This window comes from Chiloscyllium plagiosum, chromosome 13, assembly GCF_004010195.1.
Source record: "Chiloscyllium plagiosum isolate BGI_BamShark_2017 chromosome 13, ASM401019v2, whole genome shotgun sequence".
Classification (NCBI taxonomy): Eukaryota; Metazoa; Chordata; class Chondrichthyes; order Orectolobiformes; family Hemiscylliidae; genus Chiloscyllium; species Chiloscyllium plagiosum.
In genome coordinates this window covers 11424023-11450882 of record NC_057722.1, presented here as the reverse complement: position 1 = coordinate 11450882, position 26860 = coordinate 11424023, and the positions used below count along the sequence as shown (strand labels likewise).

Below are 26860 nucleotides of genomic sequence, written 5' to 3'. Positions count from 1 at the left end.
TTTTCTAGGAAATCATCAAATGACCACCGCCACGGTAAAAGCAGAAACTGGGAGCAGCATCATCTCACCAGTTATTGAAAACTCTACTGTTGAATCCATGCCCATTACAATAAATGTGGAGTATGTTTGCAAGAGCAACCAAGGTAAGATATCACTAAATTTACAAGTATCCATAAACAGAAACTATGGGCATCAACAACAGGCTGGGGGAGCAGAATTCAAGATGATGGCAATCTGAATAGATCAGCCTTGCTGAGCTCTGCTCCCCAACCCTGGGTAATAATACTTTTCACCCCCCCCATTTTAGTTTTTTTTTGGAAAAGAAATATTGTTAAACGTTAATGCAACCATTTAAATCCATTTTCGGGCATGTGACAATGACTAAGGGGAAGGAAACGGCCAAGTCTCAACACTTGGGACACTCAAAAATATTGGTGGGTCCTCGACTGCAACTAAATGCCTGCACAGCAGAACATCATGGAGGAACTCGGAGCAATCCGAAAGCTGACCCAGGAGATGAGAGAAGAGACTCACAATCAACTGGAGCCCACCTCAGCCAATCCTGATAAAGAGTTGGAAGAGCTTGGGAGTGATTTGAAAAGGTTTGGCGGCAGACCACAGCATCGGAAACTGAGGTCAAATCCTTGGTGAGTCGGATCCAGGCCCTTGAGAAACAGGTTCGGGCCCGGACTGAGCAAGTCAATGACCTGGAAAATAGAGGTAGGAGAAAAATATCCAGGTCATTGGCCTACCGGTTGGAGTAGAAGGTGAGCAGTCAACCAATTTTTTTTGAAGACTGGTTGCCACAGTTTCTTGGTTGGGATGCCGAGATGGACCAGGTAAATGTTTACAGACCAGAGCTCACCAGGTATGATGCACAGATCTGGTCAGAGTCAGTGCAGTCACCCGGTTCTGATATGATTTCAATGTTACGGGGACAAGCAGAGAGTCATGGAAACTTCTAGAAGGTTGGGGAGAGATCTGCAGGCCCTGACCTATCAGGGAACTAAGATAACGTTTGTCCAGGACTTTTCTGTAGCAGTGATCTATAAGAGGAAATCATTTGATGGTGTTAAGCGAAGGTTAAAGGACCTCGGTATTCAATATTCGATGAGATACCGAGCGGTGCTTCGTATTACTTACAAGGAAACTGTGCAGTTGTTTGGTTCCTTGCAGCAAGCCAAAAACTTTTTGAGACTTTAAAATAATGTATTTATGGACATGGACAATTAACATCTGTATTTTTTGTCTTGCTTTTATTTCTTGTACTTTCACTCTTTTCCCAAAGAAGCTGTTGTTGATGGTTTTATTTCTGTCCGAACTGAAGTGGTATTGATATATTGTTAGGAGTGGGCAGAGTGCTCACTGTTTTTGTTATATCTTTGTATTTACAATGTCCTTTGTTTGGTTTCTTCCATTGCTTGGGTTTGGGATGCAGCTCGAGCTGGAAGTGGGGATGGAGGTGTGTGTGGGAAAGTAAGCGCCCTCTGTGGACAGGAGGTAGAGTCCCCCATTTAAGTGCCTTTTGTGTTTTGTAGTTAGTTTTTTTTTGTTTTTTTTGTAAATAGGCTCTATGAATTTCCTTTTGAGTTTGCTCAGCGTGTTGCAAGACGAATTCTTCCTCTCGACAGGTCAAGGGTAATTGTAAAGGATCATGGTTAGCAGCATTCTTAAATGGAGCACCTGGAATATCAGAGGGATTTATTCATCAATTAAAAGAAAAAAGGTGTTGTCGAGCCTTAGAAAGGAGAGGGTAGATGTTGCCCTGTTGCAGGAGACTCATCTTAATGACAAGGAACCCTTGCAGTTGCAGCAGGGTGGGTTTGATCGGGTGTTTTTCTTGTCTTTTAGTACTAGGAGCAGAGGAGGGGCAATACTCGTCGGGAAGGGTCTCCCATTTAATTTACTAGATTGTGTTAAAGATAAGTATGGTCAGTTTATTATTATTAAGACCCTTATATATGTGGAGGACTATGGTATTTTGAATGTGTACTGTTCTCCAGCGCATCCTTTTAAATTTCTGATTGATGTACTATATAAGCTGATGGCCTTGGCATCGCAGTATGTTATTGTAGGTGGGGGACTTTAATTACCTTATGGATCCTGTGCTGGATAGAATGCCCAAAGGCCTCCCAAAGCTTTCTTCACAATCTAAGCAGTTGGGTGATCTATATGTGGAAATGGGGTTGGTAGACATTTGGAGATGTTTACACCTCACGGGCAGAGATTTTACGCTCTTTTCTAATCCTCATAAATGCCACACAGGGATTGATTATTTCCTAACTCCCATCGCTTTTTTAGATTTGGTGGTATCCTGTTCGATTGGGAATATTGCCATCTTTGATCATGCAGCAGTGTATTTAATGGTTAAGATTAAGCAATGGGCTCACGGTACTGACGAATTGATCCTTCATCTTCAAGGACAGCAAGTTTGTAGAATACTTCTCTCGGGAATTTGAAGCTATTTTGGCCACCAACTCAGGTACAGCTAGTAATCCGTCTATTCTTTGGGAGACTGCTAAGGCCTATTCTAGAGGGATAATTATCTCATACTTGGCCAGCCATAAGTGACAGAAGGGAAATTAGCAGTGTCTGCTTGAACCACGACTGAAGGCAGCTGAGACGGCATATTATAATAGACCATCAGTGACTAAGCTGCAGCGGATCACAGCTCTCCGATCCACCTTAAACTCCATGCTTACGCATAGAGGAAGGAAGGAACCTTCGTTTGCGGAGCAGAGGCTGTTTGAGCACAGTGATAGGCCAGGTAAATACTTGGCATATTTGGTCAGGAACAAGAATGCTTCCCAGTCTATTGCTTCCATTAGGGAAGGGAATGGGACTCTTACTTACGATGCTAAAAAGATCAATGAGGCAATTCGGAGGTTTTACCCAGAACTTTACCAATCTGAATGCTGTGAGGACAAATGGGATAAGATGGAGTTGTTTTTTAGGAATTTGGATCTTCCTGGTGTGTCTGCTGAGCAGGCGTCTCTCCTTTGTGCTCCCTTAACAGACCAAGATATACAGGAGGTGCTGAGGTAACTTCAAAGTGGTAAGGCACCTGGCCTTGATGGCTTCCCCAGTGAATTTTATAAAGAATTTGTAAACATACTGTCAGGACCGATGCTAGACATGTATAACTATTCAAATTATCGGGATTGCCTCCCGCTATCCTTGAGAGAGGCTAATATCTTCTCCTTTCCTCAAGAAAGGGAAGACTCCAGAAGACTGATTCTTACAGACCCATCTTGCTTTTAAACTCTGATTTTAAAATGTCATTGAAGACTGTAGCATTGAGGTTGGAAAGGGTGTTGATCTCTATTGTTAAGAAGGATCAGAGGTGCTTTATAAAGACAGTTCTAATCCTGTTAGGAAACTGCTTAACATGATTCGAGTGTGCCAGCAACGGTCAGTTCAAGGATTGGTGGTTTCCTTGGACGCATTTAACCGGGTGGAATGGCCTTATCTTTTTTATTACCCTGGAGTGGTTTGGCCTGGTTGAAGGGTTTACTAGATGGGTAAGGTACCTTTATAGTAAACCTCTGGCTAATGGTATAAGGTCTGATAATTTTAATATTGGTAGGGGCAGTTGGCAAGGCTGTCCCCTCTCACCTTTGCCCTTCACATTGATGATTGAGCCGCTGGCAGAGGCCATTCGTGGGGACCCTAATATCGCTGCCCCAAAGGTAGGACAGAAGGTGCATAAGATAATTTATATGTGGATGATATTCTCATTTTTCTTTCGAACCTAGCAGTTTCGGTGCCCTATTTGATGCAATGTATTAATTCGTTTGGCTTTTTCTCAGGGTACAAGATCAATTTTTCAAAATCGGAGGCTACGCCTAAAGCGGGTCTTAGGGGAATACTGGATGTTGAAGATGGATTCCCCTTTAAGTGGGCACAGGGAGGCTTTCCTTATTTGGGCTTCTCTGTTACCCCTAGCTTTGATCAGTTATTCAGGGCTAGCTTTGCTCATTTGTTTGACAAGATTAAACAAGACATACTCGTAGCTAGGTTGAGTTGCTCTTATTAAAATGAATATTCTTCCTTGCTTATTATACCCTCTGAGGATGCTTCCCCTGCTTTTTCCTAGACAAATGTTTCGGAAATTAAATGGTTGGTTTAGTTCTTTTATTTGATGATATAAGCGGCCCCTTATCAAGCTTATGAAATTGCAAATGCCCCAGGGGTTGTGAGGAGTGGATCTCAGATGTCAGAAGATATCATTTGAGCTCCCTTCTTTCTTTTGTGAGTGATTGGGCCTGTGAGGAGCCAGCGTCGATGAGGTTGGATGTTGACACCTCCCAGTCAAAGTGTCCTCTTATTAACCTGTTGTTTCTGAACAAAATCAGGATAGTTGTGGAACATTGCCGCAATCCAGTAGTCGTTAATATTGTAAAAGCGTGGAGGGCATTGAGACAGATGGAGGGTAATATGTCTAAAACATCTTTCCATACTCTCATAGTTGGTATTGCCAGGTTTCCAGCCAGCACCATTGGATCCCAGGTTTAAGTCCTGGGTGGAAGGGGAGTCTCTTGATTGGGTGACCTGTTTGAAGATGAAACATTAATGTCATTTGATCAAATAACCCGTAAGTATTGTTGTGGGGAAAATCACCAACCTTGGAGCCAGTGTTGGGTTCAATGACAGAGTTTATTGTACAAGGAAATACCGGAACTCTGGGTACAGAGAGACACCAACAACACAGTGGTCAGCTGCGAGTCTTCTCTCCACCCAGAGGACATATCATTTACTTTTATGCATTTTGTAATATAATAGGTCCGTGATGAGGTTATTGTCTTTGTAACATAGTTTGTTTATTGTAAATATTGCACAATCGTTGATAGCTTTGGTGCAATCATTGTCAGTTCCAGCTCAGTCTTTGTTAATTTTAGCACGGTCATTGTCAGTTTCAGCGCAGACATTATCAATTTGGGTGGAAGTCCCCATTACTGTAGTAATAGGTGCTAATCACTCTTCCTGAGGAGGATGATTACTGTAGCCCTGGCTATTAGCACTTTGTATTGAGTCCATATCAAACAGTTAGCATTTATATCAAAAATGTTGGCTGGACCCAGACACTTTGGTGGGCTGTATATGCTACTTATATGTATTCTCTTCCCCACCCGCCTTAAACTAACTAACTAGGTTGTGAGTGCATTGTGCTGGCATCCAGGTGGCCACAGGCAGTATCTATGTTTGCTCTGCTGTCTCTCTCCATATTGTGGTCTGGCGGCCATCTTGTGTGTCCGTGTGCCGAGTGTCACCCTACCCCGTGCCATCTCCCACTTCACTATGGATTATCAAGTAGGGACCTCTTCCGTTTTTTTTTCAGATCAGAGATTTTATTCGAAAAGAGACTACATTTCTGACTGAGTGTTATAGATCTGATATGGAAAAGAGGGTGCTTCAGGCTAAGAGCACTCTTTCAGTGAGTACTCTCTATCATTTGTTGGGGGGAGGTTCCTCAGGTGACATCGAGCGATTATGGGAAGCCTGGGAGAGAGAGTTAGGGGTGGAGATCACTCCAGAAACTTGGGAGGACATTTGTGAGAAGATTTCGATATGTAATAGGACCAATGCTATGCAGTTAAAAATTCATCATAGGGCTCGTCTGGCCCTAGATCATCTTGCAAAATTTAAGCAGGGTACGTCTTCAATATGCCCCAAATGTAAAATAAATACAGATACCCTCACTCATTGTTTGTGTACCTGTCACAGGCTCAGTACGTACTGGAGCACTGTGGCAGGAGTAATAGAGAGGGTCTTGAGGACTGAAGTCAAGGTGGATCCGGTTTCTCTTCTCCTGGGTTTTCTGAATTTATCTCCCTTAGATGTACATGGGAGAAAGCTTTTTGGCATCCTCATGTTTTGTGCAAGGAAGAACATTCTGATGTGCTGGGTGTCTGAGAATCCCCTGGGTTTGACAGGGTGGCATAAGTTAATTATGGAACACAATTTGTGTGGGTTTCCTCCGGGTGCTCTGGTTTTCTCCCACAGTCCAAAGATGTGCAGGCCAGGTGAATTGGCCATGCTAAATTGCCCATAGTGTGAGGTGCATTAGTCAGGGGTGGGTTGCTCTTTGGAGGGTCGGTGTGGACTTGTTGGGCCGAAGGGTCTGTTTCCACACTATAGGGAATCTAATCTAATCTACATTCCTTTGGACTTTCTGACAAACATGGTGCACCAGAAAATTGACAGTTTTTATAAGACATGGCAATCCTTCTTGAATTATTTGGAAGCAGATCTGTCCGCCATTTTAATTAGGGCTTTTGTCTAGCCATGATGGTTTGGTTTAATAAGCCTAAGGATGAATTTTGAGCAAACGTGGGTTTAATAATTGATGCTCTTGAAGGTCGAGAGTTGAGGTCTTGTTACGCTGAGTGGCGTTATTTATTTACTTATTTATTTATTGATGTGTAATCAGTGTATTTGTCAATTCTTTGTGGAGTTGTCTGGTTTATTGTTTATTGTTGTTGTTTTTGTTGTTACAATGTTATATTTTCATATTTTTGTATTTTTATAGTTTTGTAATGAAAAATTTTTTCAATAAAAATATTTTTAAAAAAGGGTAGAATAATTCCCATTGAATATTATTAAATCAATGTCCTAGACATCTCTTATAGAGCATAGAACATTACAGCACTGTACAGGCCCTTAAGGCCCTCAATGTTTCACTGATCTGTGAAACCAATCTGAAACCCATCTAACCGACACTATTCCATTTTCATCCATATGTCTATCCAATTACCATTTAAATGCCCTTAAAATTGGTGAGTCTACTGCTGTTGCAGTCATGCCACTTCCACCATTGCTGACATCAGTTACCAAAGCACTGTCAGCCAATTTAGAACAAAGAACAAAGAAAATTTACAGCCCAGGAACAGGCCCTTCGGCCCTCCAAGCCTCAGCCGATCCAAATCCACTGTCTAAACCTATCGCCCAATTCCTAAGCACCTGTATATCTCTGCTCCTCACCTACTCGTGCATCTGTCCAGACACACCTTAAATGAATCTGCCATCCCTGCCTCTACTACTCTGTGGCAACGGTTTCAGGCACCTACCACCCTCTGTGTAAAGTACTTGCCACGTATATCCCCCTTAAACCTTTCACCTCTCACCTTGAATGCGTGACCTCTTGTTATTGAATCCCTCACCCTGGGAAAAAGTTTATCTGTATCTACCCTGCCTATCCCTTCATGATTATATAGACCTCAATCAGGTTCTCCCTCAGTCTTCTTTTTTTCTAATGGCAACAATCCTAACCTACTCAACCTCTATTCATAGCTAGCACCCTCTATACCAGGCAACATCTTCATAAGCCTTCTCAGCTCCCTCTCCAAGGCATCCACATCCTTTTGGTAATGTGGTGACCAGAACTGTGCACTTTATTCTAAATGCGGCCGAATCAAAGTCTTGTACAATTTTAACATGACCTTACAGCTCTTATACTCAGTATCCTGTCCGATGAAGGCAAGCATACTATATGCCTTCTTGACCACTCTACCACCTGTACAGTGGACCTGAACTCCCAGATTTCTCTGTCCATCAACTTTTCCCGAGGCTTTTCCATTTACAGTATAGTTCGCTCTAGAATTAGACTTCCCAAAATGCATCACCTAACATTTGCCCAGATTGAACTCCATCTGCTACTTCTCCGCCCAACTCTCTAGTCTATCTATATTCTCCTGTATTCTTTGACAGTCCCTATGCTTTCTGCTACTCCACCTGCTACTTTGTGTCATCTGCAAACTGATCAGTCCAACAATGCCGTCTTCCAGATCATTTATGTATATTACAAACAACAGTCCCCCAGCACTGATCCCTGTGGTACACCACTGGTCACCTTTCTCCATTTCGAGAAGCTGCCTTAAACTACTACTTTCTGTCTCCTATTCCTCAACCAGTTCTTTATCCACCTAGCTAGAACACCCTGCACACCATGTGACTTCACTTTCTCCATTAATTTACCATGTGGAACCTTATCAAATGCCTTACTAAAGTCCATGTATATGACATCTACAGCCCTTCCTTCATATATTAACTTGGTCACTTCCTCAAAGAACTCTATTAGGTTGGTAAGGCATGATCTATCGCGCACAAAGCCATGTTGCTTATTACTGATAAGCCCATTCTTTTCCAAATATAAATAGATTTTATCCCTCAGTACCTTCTCCAGCAACTTTCCCACAACTCACTGGTCTGTAGTTAACTGGAATATCCCTACTACCCTTCTTGTACAGGGGGAGCAACATGAGCAACCCTCCAGTCCTCCGACACCTCACCTATGTTTACAGATGCTATAAAGATATCGATCAGGGCCCCAACTATTTCCCCTCTAGCCTCCCTCAGCAACCTGGGATAGATCCCATCTGGTCCTGGAGATTTGTCCACCTTAATATCCATTAACCGACCCAACACATCTTTCCTCCTTATGCCAATGTGATCCAGAGTAAACAAACTTCTATCTCTAATCTCAGCATTCATCACCTCCCGTTCCTCAGTGAACACTAATGTAAAGTAATCATTGATAATCTCACCCATTTTCTCAGGTCCGACACAGAACCTTCTTTCTTTATCCTTTAGTGGATGAACCCTTTTTCTGGATGCCCTCTTGCTTCTTATATAAGAATAAAAGGCCTTCGGATTCCCCTTAATTCTGCTCGCTAAAGTTATTTCATGACCACTTTTAGCCCACTTGATTCTTTGTTTAAGATTGGCCCTACTCCCCCGATATTCCTCCAAGGCCCGTTCTGTTCTTAGCTGCCTGGACCTTTTGTGCGCTTCCCTTTTCCTCTTGGCTAGTTGCACGATTTCTCCTGTCATCCACCGTTCATGAACCTTGCCTTTCCTATCCCTTGTTTTCAAAAGGACGTGCCTATCCTGCACTATCTTCAACCTATCCTTGAAAGCCTCCCACATATCATATGTGGACTTTACTTCAAAGAGCTGTGTCCAATCCACATTTCCCAGCTCCTGCCTAATTTTGATACAATTGGCTTTGGCCAATTTAGTACTCGTCCTTAGGACAACTCTCATCTTTGTCTACGAGTATTCTAAAACATACAGAATTGTGATCACCATTCCCAAAGAAATCCCCCACTGCAACTTCTACAACCTGGCCTGGCTCATTCCCCAACACCAGATCCAATATGGCCACTTCCCTTGTCGGACAATTGACATACTGCTCTAGAAAACTTTTCTGGATGCTCCTAACCACTGCCGAGAATGCTGCCACCGAAGATACCACTTCCACGAACGCCACCCAGAACGTCACTTCCAGGTGCCACCGAATGCATCACTTCTGCCCCCATGACTGCCACTATTCACGTCACTTCTCCGGTGATGTCACTTATGACCGAAACATCGGCTTTCCTACTCTTCAGATACTGCCTGACCTGCTGTGCTTTTCCAGCCCCATACGTTTCTACTTTAAGAAATGAGAGTTCAGGGCAAAATTAATAGTCACTTAGATAAACTTAGTTTAATTAATGAGAGCCAGCATATTTTACTGGAAGCAAATCTTTTTTAACCAAGTTGATTCAGTTTTTTGATGATGCAACTGTGAAGGTTGCTGTGAATAATGTAGGTGACATTGTCTACATGAATTTCTAAAAATTGTCTGATAAAATGCCAAAAAAAGGCTTGCCAGCAAAATTAAAGCCCATGGAATAAAAGATACAGTATCAGCATGAATATGAAATTGTTTGAGAGACAGAAATTATGGTAATTTTCTTTATTTAGAAAAAGGTGTACAACAAAGTTCTGCTAGGATTATTACTTTTTAAAATTTATATTAATGACCCAGAATTGGGTGTAAAGGGCACTATTTTAAAACTTTCAGCTGACACAAAACTGGAAATATTTGAAGGTATGAGCAAGATTTCAAGTAGACTTGGACAGACTAATAGAATTGTAATTATGTGGCAAACTAAATTTTACATAGAGCAGAGTGAGGTGATATATTTTGCTGGAAAGAACAAGGAAAAGCAATGTAACTTTGTATAAATTGTAATATAGGGTAGAGTCAGATTCCCTGCAGAATCTCACTTAGGTTCAGGGATGTACTCTGAATATAATAGAAATGACTGACAATTCCAAATAATGTGTTAACTCGGCAATTTTATTGAATACAATAATACTAGTAATGTACAGCAATTTATAAATGCTACCACAAGTGATAATTCCCATTAAATATTATTAAATCAGAGTGAAATTATATAGTCCTAGACCACTTTTTTACATACGTTAATCAGTGTTTGCCATAATGCCTGAGTATAGAAGGCAGTAGTTTTTAGATGGAGCAAAGAAATGAGAAAGAAAGATCAGGAACAAGAGGGCTCTGATTTATGAGGAACAAGAGGGCTCTGATTTATGATGAACAACAAGAGACAGTGGGAGATAACAAAATGCATTTTTTTAAAAAAGTAGGTGATTAGGAACTAGAATGCTGTGCCTGAGAGTAAGGTGGAGCCAGATTCAATTAAGCCTTTCAAAGAGCATTGAATAATCATCCAAACAGAAAAGGCTTGCAGAAACTGTGTGGAAGTGAGAGTTGCTTAATTGCTCTTACAGTGAGCTGGCATAGCCAGCAGAGACCAAATGGCCTCCTTCTGTGCAGTAAACATTCCACTATTCTACTTATCATTAAAACATTGAATGATGCCATGAAAAAGATTTGGCAGGAAGGATTAGGGAAAGCCCAAAGGCATTTTACTCATATGTAAAGAATAAGAGAATGATCAGGGAGAAGGTATGACCAGTCAGGAATAGCGTAGGGAACTTGTGCGTGGAGTCTGATCAGATAGGGGAAGCCCTAAATGAGTTTTTTGCTTTGGTTTTCACTAAGGAAAGGGACCTTGTTGACCTTGTTGTGAATGAGAACTTTGAGGAGCTGGGAAACAGGATTGAACAGATCAAGATTGATGAAATTGATATGCTGGAAATTTTGGCAAACATTAAGATTGATAAGTCCCAGGGCCAGACCAGATTTATCCTAGGTTGCCCCAGAAAGCAAGAAAGCAGGTTGCTAAGCCACTCTCCATGGGAGATGTACCAGAGGATTGGAGGGAGGCGAATGTTGTTCCTCTTTTCAAGAAGGGGAATAGAGAAATCTCTGGCAATTACAGACCAGTCAGTCTTACATCTGTGGTCAGCAAGGTTTTGGAAAGAATTCTGAGGGATAGGATTTATGACTATTTTGAAAAACATAGCGTGATTAATGGCAGTCAATATGGCTTTGTGAGGGGCAGGTCATGCCTCACAAATCTTATTGAGTTCTTTGAGTGAGTGACGAGACAGGTCGATGAAGGTCGAGCAGTGGATGTGGTGTATGTGGACTTCAGCAAGGCATGGTAGGCTAATCTATAAAGTCAGGAGGTATGGGATACAGGGAGATTTGGCTGTCTGGACTCAGAATTGGTTGGCTGACAGAAAGTAGAGAGTGGTTGTAGATGGAAAGTATTCTGCCTGGAGGTCAGTGGTGAGTGGTATCGCACAGGGCTGTGTTCTTCTGCCTCTGCTCTTTGTAGTTTTTATAAATGACTTGGATGAGGAGGTTGAGGTGTGGGTTATTAAATTTGCCAATGATACAAAGGTTGGAGGTACCGTTGATAGTATTGAGGGCTATTTCAGGCTGCAGCGCGACATAGAGCTGGATGTAGAGCTGGACTGAGAAATGGCAGATGGAGTTAACCTGGATAAATGTGAATTGATGCATTTTGGAAGGTCGAACTTGAATGCTGAATATAGGATTAAAGACAGGATTCTTGGCAATGTGGAGGAACAGAGGGTGTTCAAGTGCATAGATCCCTCAAAGTTGCCACCCAAGTGGATAGGGGTGTTAAGAAAGCATATGGTGTTTTGGCTTTCATTAACAGGGGGATTGAATTTAAGAGCTGCGAGGTTTTGCTGCAGCTCTACAAGACCCTGGTGAGGCCACACTTGGAATATTGTGTCCAGTTCTGGTCAGAAAATGTGTTGCTGGAAAAGCGCAGCAGGTCAGGCAGCATCCAAGGAGCAGGAGAATCGACGTTTCGGGCATAAGCCTTCTTCAGGAATACGTCGATTCTCCTGCTCCTTGGATGCTGCCTGACCTGCTGCGCTTTTCCAGCAACACATTTTCAGCTCTGATCTCCAGCATCTGCAGTCCTCACTTTCTCCTCCAGTTCTGGTCACCCTATTATAGGAAAGGTACGGAGACTTTGGAGAGGGTGCCAAGGTTTTCCAAGATGCTGCCTGTACTGGAGGGCTTGTCTTACAACGAGGTTACTAAGATCAGAGGTTTCTCGCTGGAGAGAAGGGGGAAGATAGGTGACCTGATCGAGGTATACAAGGAAATGAGAGGCATGGATAAGGTCAATAGCCAGAGCCTTTTTCCCAGGGCAGTTTTAAGAGGCACTGTCATAGAGGGGTCATAATTTTAAGATATTAGGAGGAAGGTATAGAGGAGACATTACAGGTAAGTTCTTTACTCAGAGGGTTGTGAACGCATGGAATGCGTTGTCAGTGGTGGTGGTGGAGGCAGAGTCATTAGGGACATTTAAGCATGCTGGACATGCACATGGACAGCAGTGACTTGAGGGGTGCATCGGTTTGGTTATTTTATTTTAGATTAGGAATAATCCTCGGTACAACATCGTGGGCAGAAGGGCGTGTTCTGTGCTGTACTTTTCTATGTTCTCTGTTCTATGATGCACCTCAGAATGAGACCAGTTGATTATTGTGCTTATGCCTCTTCCTTGAAAGAGCTATGTAATTCGTTCCACTCCAGTTCTGTTTCTGTAGCCCTCCTGTTAATGCTTTCACTTTAACTATTTGTCCAATTTTCTTTGAAGCTTACTTTTGAATCTTCTTTCCTTCCAAGCAATTCATTCCTAATTTGCTGCATGAAAATTAAGATTTTGTGTTACTTCTACGTCATTTACTTATCTCTTTTTCTCTTGCTATTGACTCTTCTGCCACTTTTCCTTCTTCTTTAGAATATCAAAAGTGTTTCATTTTCAAACACTCTAAGTTCTCCCTTTGCAGTCTCCTCTGTAAGAAGAACAGGTTCAGCTCCTCCTGTCTCTCCAGATAACTGAAGTCCATCATACCTGATACCATTAAAATAAAACCCTTTCTGAAGTCTCGACATCCTTCTCAAAGTGTGGTGTCTAGAATTAAATCCACTACTCTATCTGTGTCTTAATTAATGTTTAATCAAGGTATAACATAGAATTTTGCTTATGTAGTACATGTCTCCATAAATAATATCAAGGATTTTTTTATGAGACCTTCTCAACTTTAAAAAAATATGCATACAAACATCCAGGTCTGTCTGTCCCTGCATCCCTTTAAAACTTAATTGTTATTGCTCACTTTGGTCTTCATACCAAAATTGACCACTTTAGACTTCTGAGCATTAAATTTCATCTGTCGTTGTTGCCCATTTTGTCAATATGTCGACATACTCCTGACGTCTGCTTTTGCACTTTTTTTGCCATATTTTTCAAGTTTCCTGCCATCTCCGAATATTGAACTGTGGTTCAGCATGACCTCCCTTGAATAAACCCATGCTGACTGTCCCTGATTAAACCTAAACATAAAACAAAAACTGTGGATGCTGGAAATCTGGAACAAAAAACAAATTTGCTGGAGAAACTCAGAAGGCCCCCCTCAGAAGGTGAGGGGGGAGGTGTGGGCACACGTTTTGCACTTCTTGTGGTTGCAGGGGAAGGTGCCGGGAGTGGAGGTAGGGTTGGTGGGGGGTGTGACACTTCCCTCCTCACCTCCCTCCAAGGCCCCAATGGATCCTTCCATATCCGTCGCAAATTCACCTGCACCTCCACACACATCATTTACTGTATCCGCTGCACCCAATGTGGTCTCCTCTACATTGGGGAGACAGGCCGCCTACTTGCGCAACATTTCAGGGAACACCTCTGGGACACCCGCACCAACCAACCCAACCGCCCCGTGGCTGAACACTTTAACTCCCCCTCGCTCTCCGCCAAGGACATGCAGGTCCTTGGCCTCCTCCATCGCTTCCACCTATTGTATTCCCAGCACCCCGCCCCCAAATTCCCTCCTCCCTACCTTTTATCTCAGCCCGCTTGACACACCAGCCTCATTCCTGAAGAAGGGCTTATGCCCGAAACGTCGATTCTCCTGCTCCTCGGATGCTGCCTGGCTGCTGCACTTTTCCAGCACCACACTTTACAACTCCTACTTTTTGTATGTCTTGAAAAAAAATTATGTAACCAGTAAGTTTCTTTTATCCCATAGTATAATGAATTTTCCCCAACATTAATCCAATGAAATATTTGATCTTAATACCAATCTTGTCAATTTTGATTCCAGGTGGATTTTTTCGCCACATGGCTTTACCCCCAACTGTCGCAGCTGGTAAGGAAAGTGATAAGTAAATGCTTTGTAGTACAGAGCTTAAACTTTGCTGAAAGGAAACTAAAGGTTGAAGCTTCATGTCTTGCACTCAGAGGAAGTAGAATGCAAGAAACAGATTTTTTTAAAAATCAGCTTTTACAGCATGAGAAAGATTTGTTGGGCCTTTTGGGCAATTGGCTGCTGGTTAGTCAGTGGATTAGAATCTTGCAGAAGGTAACTCACCTCCTGACCCAACAGAGCCTGTTCACCATCTGCAAGACACAAGGCAGGAGTGTGATGGAATGCTCCTCACTTGTCTGGATGGGTGCAGCTCCAACAAGAGTCAAGAAGTTTGACACCATCCAGGACAAAGCAGCCCGCTTGACTGACACACATCCACAAACATCCTGTCCCTCCACCACCAACACTCAGTAGCAGCAGTGTATACCACCCATAAGATGAATTACGGAAATTCACCTAGGGTCATTGGAGAGCGCCTTCCATGCCCAGGACCACTTCCAACTAGAAGGGTAAGGACAGCGTTACATAAAACATGATCACTACCTCCAAGTTCCCTCCAGGCCACTCATTATTCTGATTTGGAAATAAATCATTTTTCCTCAGTGCTACTGGGTCAGAATCCTGGATTTCCTTCCTTAATGATATTGAGGGCCTACCTACAGCAAACGGACTGCAGCTCACCATCACCTTCTCAAGGGCAAGTGGGGATAGACAATAAATACTGGCCCAGCAAGCAACATGCACTTCCCATGAGTGAATAAAAAACATTTATGCTGTAGTCAGTCAGATAACTCAAATCTGAATGAACTCTGTAACTGCTTGGTTCCTTAAAGTAATTGAAAAGAGGCAATCATATCCTTTCCAGGTGCCACAGTTTCAACAAGAATAAACTAGCACATTAATAAATACTGTGTCCCTTCCCCTTAACAGTACATTCTTTAGCGGTGTCTTTGTTAACATTGGAAAAAAGATTCAATTTTGACATTCTCAGATAAATTTACATTGGTTGTTGATATCACACAATGGATATGTCGCAAATGAAAATGTAAATTTAATACAGAAATCGCACATGTGACTTCAAGTTTATTGTGATGATATGCAAACCTAACCTTGGAGTGTTTGATGGGTCGTTGGTGCTGGATTTGTGAGCAATAGGATGGCTTAGAGATACTTTATTCTATAGAACTCAATTTTAAGAGCTGATATAGGTTGTTCAGATTAGCACATGTGTTTTCTGCCCGGAATGAAAGTAGAATGTGAAGTTTTCCTATTTTACTTACAGGAGATTCCTATGAGCAAGTTATAAATTATCATAAGAAGATCTTGAAGGAAAAACTTGAATATATTACAGATTACACATCAATTGCAGGGGAGCGTATCTGTCTCCTTCAGAGATTCACGGATATTTGGATCACTGATGCAAAGGAACATGAAGTAACAGAGATTGGTCCCTCCTCCCTCAGACATGACAAGACAGTTGCTAAATATATGGAGAACAAAGATATTTTTAGACCCATTCGTAAACAATGGCCGGCAAGAGTGGTTATTACCAGTGGCATTGCAGGCATCGGAAAGACAATTTATGTAAAGAAGTTCCTCCTTGACTGGGCAATGTCAAAAACACACCAGGAGTATGATTTTGTATTTGTCTTTCCATTCTGTGAGCTCAATCTCATCTCAGAGGAAAGCCTCAGCCTTATGCATCTAGTGCAGCAACATTACCCACATATGAGACAATTGGATGAGACTTACCTAAAGGACTCTGCTCACTCCTTGTTCATTTTTGATGGTCTGGATGAAAGCCGATTTTCCTTAGATTTTGAAAATAACCCTGTGTGCAGTGACATAACAAAGCCAGTGCCTCTGCAATCATTACTGACAAATCTCATCAAAGGGAACCTCCTTCGTTCAGCATCTATCTGGATAACAACGCGCCCATCAACAATACACCGAATTCCATCCTGCTACGTGGACAGAGTGACAGAAATACAAGGATTTCAAGATGAAGAAAAGGAAGAATATTTCAGGAGGAAATGCCAGGATGAACAGCTGACAGAGAAAATCATTGCACTAGTGAAGAAGCAAAGTAGCCTTTGGATGATGTGCTATGTGCCTGCTTTCTGCTGGATCCTCACCACTGTTTTAGAACATGCCTTCAAGTCATCATATGCTGAGGAATTTAGAGGTAGCACCGTAACTGAGATTTATACCAACTTTCTACTTGTCATGGTGACGTACCATCATGAACACCGTGGCCATGGAAAGGAAAAAATTGATAGGATATGCCAGCTACTCCAATCAGACCGTGCGGCAATACTCAGTCTGGGCAAGCTTGCATTCCAGTATCTTAAGTCTCACACCTTTGTTTTTTATGAGGAAGATTTTAAATCTTTTAATATTGATATCTCATCCATCTGTAGTGGGTTTTGTCGGCAGTATGACATTGAGTACTCCCCGCTTTCCCACAGGCGGGTCTATTCGTTTGTTCATGCCACAGTCCAAGAGTACTTTGCAGCTCTCTATATTTTTGTGGCTTATCATAATGAGAAACAGAACCTGATGACATGCAGCATACTGGGACGGTTCTGGGCGATCTTTTCAAAGCCTACCTTCTTTCAGGTTTGTAAAAGTGCCTGCAGTGAGGTAGTTCGGAGTCACACAGGCCACTTGGATCTGTTTCTCCAATTTCTCTGTGGGTTGGGAAAGTGTAGGATACAGAAGTGCCTGCAAGGTCTCCTAACTCATGTGGAGGAACTGACAGATGACCTAAATAACACTATAAGCTACATGAAGAAGTTGCTCCAAACAGACATTCCTGCAGAGAGATGTATTAATCTATTTCACTGTCTAACTGAGATGAATGACAAATCAGTAGTGAGAGAAATGAATGAATCCCTCCGCCAGGGAGTGTTGTCTTCCAAAAAATTATCACTCGCTGATTATTCAGCATTGGCCTACATTCTGAAAACATCAGATATGGACAGAAAAGAATTTAATTTATCCACATACAGGATATCACCAGATGGTTTGAAAAGACTGTTACCAGTTATTAAATCCTTTGAAAAAATAACGTGAGTATTTTGACCATAAAGGATTTGAAGAGTACACTTGTTGACTTTTCTGTGACACAGATATTTTAGACATTATTTTAAGTTCAAACATTGGAGGGGGAAGATGCACAAGTGATTTAGGTACTAGAAGAGGTTGCTGAGCACATGGCTGACAGCTTTGAGGATAGTGTGGAGGGGAGAGTTGAATGGATATCTGACAGCATGAATGATTAAACATGTACTAGTTTCTTGAAATGGACACAAGACAGCAGAAACTTCTTATGCCTTGTACACCCTTATATAATTTGGTCTGATTTATTCTAATGAGCTATATGGAGTCTATTGAGGTTTTCAGCATATAAGTCGTGCCCTGAACTCAGTCGATTTAAGTCAACAGTTCTTTCATGCACTGAACTTGGGACAGCACAGTAGATACATTACTGTCCTTTTGCAGTCTGGGACTGGGTGGGTACAGTGGGTCAGACACTTGTGTCGTAGTCAGATGGGTGTTACAATGGGTCAGATACTGTCCTATCATAGTCAGATGGCTGTTACAGTGGGTCAGACACTGTCCTGTTGCACTCTTGGACTGGGTGGGTCTGTGGAATAAGCAACTACACCATAGCGTTAAACTTTTTGATTTTAGCCTATCAGTAATGCTACAGGATAAGAGCAAATAGTGTAATATAATGCAGGAGTGATATTTATATATGACTCTATGTTTATTTGCAACACTTGTCTGTATTTTATTTGATCTATTTGACCTGCTGTTTGAACTGTAGGCTATCAGGTACTGTCATGGATGAAGAAATGGTTAACTCTATGAGCGCTCTCCTGCTTGCCAATAAAAATCAAATCAAGGAGTTATGGTAAGTTGTGAATTGGTACCAGAACATTTTCTGTACAATTTTTAGCAGCATATTGGAGGCATCTGTCATCCTGAGCTCAGAGTTGGAATTCCCACCTCTGGGTCAGATGGTTTTGGGTTTGAAACTTCATTCCAGGATATGATCACATAACCTAGGTCGACATTCCAGTAACATATTAAGGAACTACTGCATGCTGTCTGCCAGGTGAGAAACCTTCTGGTCACTCAGATAGATATAAATATAAATTAGAGGAAAACAGGAAGTTCAGTTAAGGTGAATCACCAATATTTATCTCTCAACTCACATCACTGAAAAAGATTTTAATTAAGCACTTCATTGATAATGATGCCCTTTGGGGATGTACTGATATCAAGGAAGGTGCTACATAAATAGAAGATCTTCTTTCTGATAGTAATGAATTAAGAATTTTGAAATTTTGTGAAACAAATGATGTTAGGCTGCTCTGCCATTGCCTCAGTGGGCTATACTCATACCATGAGTAACACTGAGCTATAAGGCCCAAAATATCCTGAGTCCCATTTCCAATTCACACTCAGTCATTTCATATCAATTGGTGGAGTAGTACAGGTTTAAATCTTGCCTCAGTGTCTAGGGTGCTGCTCCAGATCACCATTCCTCCCCTGCCTGGGATACACTGCTATTACTGCTTATTGACTACACCTATGTATAAAGGATGATCATTCAGTTGACATACTGAAGAGTGTCCAGTGCCCTAGAAGCCAGACCCCAGGGCCATTTTGTCCTTTCGGGAAGGAGAATGAAATGATGGATAACAAATCTGTTAAGCAAAGGCCCGGTAGTTAAACTGGTACTTGGGTTTTGGTGGAAAGCTCATTAACACACAAACTGGATCGAGAATGTTAGACCCTTAAACCTCATACACAGTAATTTCCAGGTTAATTAATATTTACAGGATATTTTAACGGGGGCAATTGTAACCATGATATGTACACATAACTTTAGCTGGTCATTGGCTAGTGATCGGTGGGGCTGATTTATCTTAATTCTTGCTTGTGAGATTCTGAAATTTCCAATTCCTGTTTTAGATGAGATCAACTAACACAATAAGGATCTGGGGCATTCTTGTCATGTCTGACTCAAAATACTTTTAAGGCCATCAGGATGAATTCAAAATTTTACTGTTTCCTCTTGATTAACTTGAACTCAGAGTTCCCTAATCTTGGCAGTTACTGTCTGGTGATGACCCTGTGGAAAATTTCCAAGTACTTGATATCAAACCCATCCCCTTACTAATTTGACACTGATGTTCATCATGAGCATGGCCAAGGTTACAACTCATATTGTTATACCGTCTGTGTTGTGGATGTTCAACTCATGATTCTGAGGCCAAATCAGTGGAGTGCATAGCACATTGCGAGCAACATATAGAGTTTAACTATCTGGTCCCATGAACTTTCCCAACAAGTCCTGAGTGTTGAAATTTGACATTTACCTATCAGCAAGTGATAGTGGCAACAACAATCTCTTCCAACTGTTCAGGTCCATTATATTCAATATTCCAAACAAAGTAATAATAAAACAAAATTGTTAGTGTTAGACTTGGGAATGGAGTTTGTTGAACTTTGAGGGCTGAATTGCCAGTTGATGATGTGGCCCTAGGACTATATGCTTCAGTTCTATGATTTTATTGTAAATGCGAAATGATTTACGTTCCAGCTTGATAAATAACACATTGGGAGATACAGGCCTCAGAAATCTGGCTGCCGCACTGATGAGTTCAAGCTGCAGACTGGAGATACTGCAGTAAGGAAGCCTTTTCTACTTTTCAAAACTCTTCAATAGAAACATAGAAAATAGGGACAGGCATAGCTATTCAGCTCTTCAAACCTGCCCTTCCATTGAGTATGATCCTGATCAATCGCCCTATTTGGTACTTTCTCCCCATACACTTTGACGTTAAGAACTGTATCTAGTTCCTTCTTGAAAGCATTCAATGTTTTCGCCTCCGTGGCAGATAATTCCACTCTCTAGGTGAAAAAAATTTCCTCATCTCAATCCTAAACAGCATACTCTATATCTTTAAACTGTGACCCCTGGTTCTGGGCTCCTTGGTCATTGGGAACATGCTTCCTTTGTTCATAGAATTACAGAATTGGTAGTAGGCAGAAGGAGGCCATTCACCCCATTGTCCATTCACTGTTCTGTTACCTAGTGCCAATCTTGTGCTTTCCCCCATATCCTTGCACACCATCTCTATCCAAATAACCATCCAGTGCATGCCTCAATTGAACCTGCCCTCAGCACATTTTCAGGCGGTATATTCTATACTCTACTACTTGCATCACCTTTGCTTCATTTGCACAGCACTTTAAATCTATGCCCTCTTGTTCTTTCTCGAACAGGAACAGTTTCTCCCTATGTGCTCTGTCCAGCTCATTCATGATTTTGTAAACCTCTATCAAATCTCCTTTCAGTCACCTTCTCTCCAAGGAGAACAGTTCCAACTTCTGCAATCTGTCCTCATTACTAAAGTTTACCCTGTCTAGTCCTGTTAGATTTTTTTCTTATTTTCTATGAGTTTCTCACTTGTTCTTCTAAACTCCAGTGAATATAGTCCTAACCAACCTCGTCTTCATTCAACAGCCTCTGAGCTAACATTGACTAAGAGGAAGTGAGGACTGCAAATTCTGGAGATCAGAGTCAAAAGATATGCTGGAAAAGCACAGCATGTTAGGCAGCATCTGAGGAGTAGGAGAATTGATGTTTCAGGCATAAGCCCTTCATCAGGAATGTGGGCTTATGCCCAAAACATTGATTCTCCTGCTCCCTGAATGCTGCCTGACATGCTGTGCTTTTCCAGCACCACACTTTTTGACTCTGAGTGAACATTCTAAGAAGCTATCTAAATGGGTTTGTCTATTTGGTAAATATAAGAATGTACATCATTGTAAAGGTTTTCATATCTGAATTTCCTCTTCATACATTTAAATGCTTAGATCACTTTTAGTTCTTAATCTTCTGCCAAGTAAAACCATTTTAATCTGCTGTAATAAAACATGAAACATTTTCATGTCATTAAAACTGAAGAAAGTCTTAAATGTCCTCTTGAAAAAGAAGTTGCTTCTGACCTTAAATATGTAGATTACAATAAACACTGGTCCAGCCAGCGATGCCCACAACAAAGTAAAGGGGCAGATTGACAGTCAAAGAATGCTGTATTGGGCTACTCATATAAACAACTTACTATATCTATAGAATTGTATTTATGGGAGCTGACATAAAACTAGTCGGTCCCTTATGTTTTTGCTAATTATATTAGATGTATGGGGTTAGTTGGCTAAACATCTGTTTTGCAATGCAATCTGATGCCCAAAGTGTGGGCTCAAATTCTGCACTGGCTGAGGTAACGATGAAGAACTCTCCTCCTCAACTCTCCCCTTACCTGAGGTGTGGTAACACATTGCTAAATCACCACTCTTTAATGAGAGAGCAGCCCTATAGTCTGATATAACTATGGCAACTTCACCTTTCAAAATTCTCATGCTTCATGTAATTGAATTCTTTGCAGTCTGTGTAGAAATGACCTCACTGAGCAATGTGGCACAGATCTAATTTCCATTTTAAGAACAAATCGAATTCTAAATGAGTTGGACCTGAAATACAACCAATTGAAAGATGCAGGAGTGAAGCAGCTTTCTGTTGCGCTGCAGGACTCTGACTGTGAGATCGAAACCCTGGGGTAGGTGCCCATTATTGTTACACTTTTCTTTGTAACACAATGATTTTAAATATTTTGTATGGCAGTACTCAATGGTGTCTGTATGATTTATCAAGATTGTGGGGAAATGAGTTCACACACTGCTGCTGCGAGGAACTAGCCCTGGCTCTAAAAACCAACCAGTCATTGAGAAGGCTGGACCTCAGCTGCAATATTATTGGAGACTTGGGAATGAAACTACTTTGTGCATCGATGAAAGATGATGGCTCTAAAATTGAGAAATTAGGGTAGGTAACTCCACCTTGTAATTGTTATTATCTACTGTACAGCAATAGTCCGTGGATCATCCATGCACCTGCAGTGGCCCGATGTAGCAAAAAGCAACTAGATATGATTGTGATCAACATGGTTTAAAGAAAATTCAGAAATCAGTATTTTAGAAAATTTTCCAATTTAAGAAGGATTCTGGGTAATCCAAGATGTAAGATGGGAAAAAGTTGTGGCTGTAAGAGCTGCTTTTTTTTTTGGGTATTTTAGATGTTGGTGGAGATTTCCTCAAATTCCAAGAGCAGTAATTGCTGTTTTATATGCTGTTGCATTGTTTTAGAACCTGGGGGTTCAAAAGATCAAAACAATGATATTTTAAAAAGGAACAAGACAGACAAAGGCAGTGACCACATGGTCAGAGAAAGAAACCTATACTGAGGTCTGACACAGCAATGAATCTGCAGTTACTGCCTTTGCTGTTTGAGTTGAAGTATTTCTGGATACTGGAGTGCATCCAGGAAAAAATTGACAAACAACGAAATTCACAGCTGTCCTTGGAGGAATCTGTGTGGGAGAGATCACAGCACAGGAACAGATAAGTGCATAGCTGTAAATCTAAAATAATGAGTTGAGTAGGTTCTTTCTTGATTATATGTTTTATTGAAATCTGTCTCTTGATTAAATTTTAAAATTATAAGCCATAACTATTAAGTTAGCCTGGAGCAGTGTTTTTATAGAACAATAAGACAATTTTCTGGGTCTGTAGCTTATTAAGGAGAAAAGCTGGCCTTTAGTAGAATAATGTGTCCTTCCTGTCAGATGTGGGAATTTAGGGAGGGTTTCTGTGTTACTGATGATTATGTCTGCAGGAAGTGTCTTTGGTTGTGAATCCTATCATATCGCATAGATAGGTTGGAGAGACAGTTAGAGGCAAAAAGGAATTTACAGGAGCTAGGGGGTGTGATGGATGGAAATTATAGGAAGTGAGAAAAGCTGCAGATACAGTCAGGTAGATGGGTTAACTCCAGGAAAGGTAGGTGAGGCAGGCAGGTAGTACAGGAGTCTCCTTTGGCTATCCCCATCTCAAAAAAGTATACTGTTTTGGAAAATGTAAGGGGGTGATGGACTCTTAGGGGAATGTAGCACAGACAGCCAAATTTCTGGTACCGAGAATGTTTCTAATGTAATGAGGAGTACCTCAGGTTCTAAGCAATCGATTATGATTGGGGACTCTCTAGTCAGAGGCACAGACAGACGTCTCTGTGGCTAGCAGCAAAAAATCAGAATGGTGTGTTTCCTCCTTGGTGTCAAGATCAAGGATACCTCAGAGAGAGTGCAGAATGTTCTCAAAGGGGAGAAGGACCAGCAGGATGTCATTGTACACATTGGAATCGGTGATGTAGGAAGAGAAAAAAATGAGATTCTGAAGACACAACATAGGAGGTTAGGCAGGAATTTAAAAAAGAGGTCCTCGAGGGCAGTAATATCTGGATTACTCCTAGTGCTACTAGCTAGTGAGGGCAGGAATAGGAGGATAGAGCAAATGAACGTGTGGCTGAGGAGCAGGTGCAGGTGAGAAGGGTTCACATTTTTGGCTCATTGGACTGTCTTCTGGGGTAGAAATGATCTGTACAAGAAGGATGGATGCAGCTGAATCAGAAGGGGACTAATATACTGGCAGGGAGATTTGCTAGAGCAGCTCAGGAGGATTTAAACTAATTAGGTGGAGAGGAGAGGGGGGGTGGTGATGGTGGTGGGAGGAAAGAGACCAACCAAGACTGGTACAGTTGGGAAAAGGAGTAAGTCAAATAGTAAGGGCAGGCAGGAACAAAGCAGAGAACAAGGCAGGACTGATAAATTAAACTGCATTTATTTCAATGCAAGAGGCCTAACAGGGAAGGCAGAACAGCATGGTTAGGAACATGGGACTGGAATATTGAAAGCAATTACAGAGACATGGCTCAGGGATGGACAGGACTAGCACCTTAATGTTCCAGGATACAAATACTATAGAAGGATAGAAAGGGGGGAAAGAGAGAAAGGGGAGCAGCATTTTTGATAAGGGATAGCATTACAGCTGTCCTTAGCAAGGATATTCCTGGGAATACATCCAGGGAAGTTATTTTGGTGGAAGTGAGAAATAGGAAAGGGATAAAAACCTTGTTGGGATTATATTGTAGACCCACCAATAGTTAGCAGGAAATTGAGGAACAAATTTGTAAGGAAATCTCAGTTATCTGTAAGGATAATAGGTTGGTTATGGTAGGGGATTTTAACTTTCCAAACATAGACAAGGACTGCCATAGTGTTAAGGGTTTAGATGAAGAGGAATTTGATGTGTGTACGAGAACAATTTATGATTCATTATGCAGATGTACCTACTAGAGAAGCTGCAAAATGTGACCTACTCTTGGGAAATAAGGGAGGGCAGATGACTGAGGTATCAGTGGGGGAGCACTTTGGAGCGAGTGACCATAATTCTACTAGTTTTAAAATAGTGATAGAAAAGGATAGACCGGATCTAAAAGTTGAAGTTCTAAATTGGAGGAAGCCAATTTTGACGGTATCAGGCAAGAACATTGAAAAGGTGAATGAGGGCAGATTTTTGCAGGTAAAGGGACAGCTGGAAAATGGGAAGCCTTCAAAAATGAGATAACAATAATCCAGAGACAGTATAAGCCTGTTGCAGTGAAAGGCAAGGCTGGTAGGTATAGGGATGACTAGAGAAATTGAGGTTTTGGTTAAGAAAAGGAAGGAAGCATCTGGCAGGTATAGACTGCAGAGATTGTGTGAATCCTTAAAAGAGTATAAAGGCAGTAGGAGTATACTTAAGAGGGAAATAAGGAGGGCAAAAGGGGGGCATGAGATAACTTTGGAAAATAGGGTTAAGGAGAATCCAAAGGCATTTTATAAATTATCAAAAACAAAAGGGTAAATAGGTAGAGAATAGGACCCATCAAAGATCAGCAAGGCAGCCTATGTATGGAAATGCAGGAGATGGGAGAGATACTAAACAAGTATTTTGCATCAGTGTTGACTGTGGAAGGTATAGCATGTAGGGAAATAGATGGTGACATCTTGAAAAATGTCTATATTACAGAGGAGGTGGTGCTGGATGTCTTAAAATGCATAAAAGTGAATAAATCCCCAGGATCTGACCAGGAATACCGTAGAATCAAGGAAAGTTTTTGCTGGGCCCTTTGCTCAGATATTTGCATCATTGATTGTCACAGGTGAGGTACCAGAAGACTGGAGGTTGGAAAACGTGGTGCCACTATTTAAGAAAGGTGGTAAGGAAAAGCCAATGAACTATAGACCAGTGAGCCTGACATCAGTGTTGGGAATCCTGAGGGACAGGTTTTATATGTATTTGGAAAGGCAAGGACTGATTAGGAATAGTAAACATGGCTTTGTGCGTGGGAAATCATGTCTCACAAACTTGTTTTTTGAAGAAGTAATGCAGAAGATTGATGGGGTCAGAGCGGTGGACGTGTTCTCTACAGATTGCAGTAAGGCGTTCGACAAGGTTCCTCATGGTAGACTGGTTGGCAAGATTACATCTCATATAATATAGGGAGAACTAGCCATTTGGATAGTGGCTTGAAGGTAGAAGTCAGAGAAGTAAGAGGCTTGAAGGTAGACATCAGTGGTGGAGGGTTGCTTTCCAGACTGGAGGCTTGTGACCAGTGATGTGCAACAGGATTGGGGCTGGGTCCACTGCTTTTTATCATTTATATAGATGATTTGGATGTGAAATAGGAGGTATAGTTAGTAAATTTGCAGATGACACCAAAATTGAAGGTGTGGTGGACAGCAAACAAAGCTACTTCAGAGTACAACAAGATATTGATTGGATGGACCAATGGGCTGAGTGGCAGATGGAGTTTAATTTAGATAAATGTGAGGTGCTGCATTTTGGAAAGGCAAATCAAAGCAGGACTTATAGACTTAATGGTAAGTTCCTGGGGAGTGTTGCTGAACAAAAAGACCTTGGAGTGCAGCTTCATAGTCCCTTGAAAGTGAACTTGCAGGTAGATAGGATAGTGAAAAGGGTATTTGATATTCTTGCCGTTATTGGACAGATCATTGAGTGTAGGAATTGGGAGATCATGTTGTAGCTGTGTAGGCCATTGGTTAGGCCACTTTTGGAATATTGTGTGCAGTTCTGATCTCCCTCCTATCAGATGGATGTTGTGAAACTTGAAAGGGTTCAGAAACGATTTACAAGGAGGTTGCCAGGGTTGGAGGATTTGAGCTACAGGGAGAGGCTGAATAGGCTGGCGCTGTTTTCCCTGGTGCATCGGAGGCTGAGGGGTGACCTTATAGAGGTTTATAGAGGGGCATGAATAAGGTAAATAGACAAAGTATTTTCCCTGGGGTGGAGGAGTCCAGAACTCGAGGGCATAGTTTAAGGGCGAGAGGGGAAAAATTTAAAGGGACCTATGGGATAACGTTTTCATGCAGAGGATGGTGAGTATATGGGATGAGCTGCTAGAAAAAGTGGTGGAGGCTGGTACAATTGCAACATTTAAAAGGCATCCGGATGGGTATTTGAATAGAGAAGGTTAGGATATCTGGTTGGCATG

At 41.6% G+C, this 26860-nt stretch overlaps 2 protein-coding genes across 7 annotated transcripts in view; one reads left to right on the top strand and one right to left on the bottom strand.

The window, feature by feature from the left end:
* The window catches only part of LOC122555761 (G-protein coupled receptor 55-like), a 139100-nt gene that overhangs the window by 36325 nt on the left and 75915 nt on the right, over positions 1-26860 (bottom strand). The gene's annotated exons all lie outside the window — the stretch shown is intronic.
* The window catches only part of LOC122555758 (NACHT, LRR and PYD domains-containing protein 3-like), an 86643-nt gene that overhangs the window by 44560 nt on the left and 15223 nt on the right, over positions 1-26860 (top strand). For 5 of the 6 annotated variants that reach the window (XM_043701863.1, XM_043701861.1, XM_043701862.1 and 2 more), the window contains exons 4-10: positions 9-143; positions 14344-14388; positions 15671-17459; positions 18221-18307; positions 20006-20092; positions 21858-22028; positions 22124-22294. In XM_043701863.1, coding sequence (XP_043557798.1) covers positions 9-143; positions 14344-14388; positions 15671-17459; positions 18221-18307; positions 20006-20092; positions 21858-22028; positions 22124-22294 — 2485 coding nt within the window. Of the gene's footprint in view, positions 1-8; positions 144-5343; positions 5435-14343; positions 14389-15670; positions 17460-18220; positions 18308-20005; positions 20093-21857; positions 22029-22123; positions 22295-26860 lie in introns of those variants that run through there. The other variant, XM_043701866.1, reaches the window with a different exon arrangement.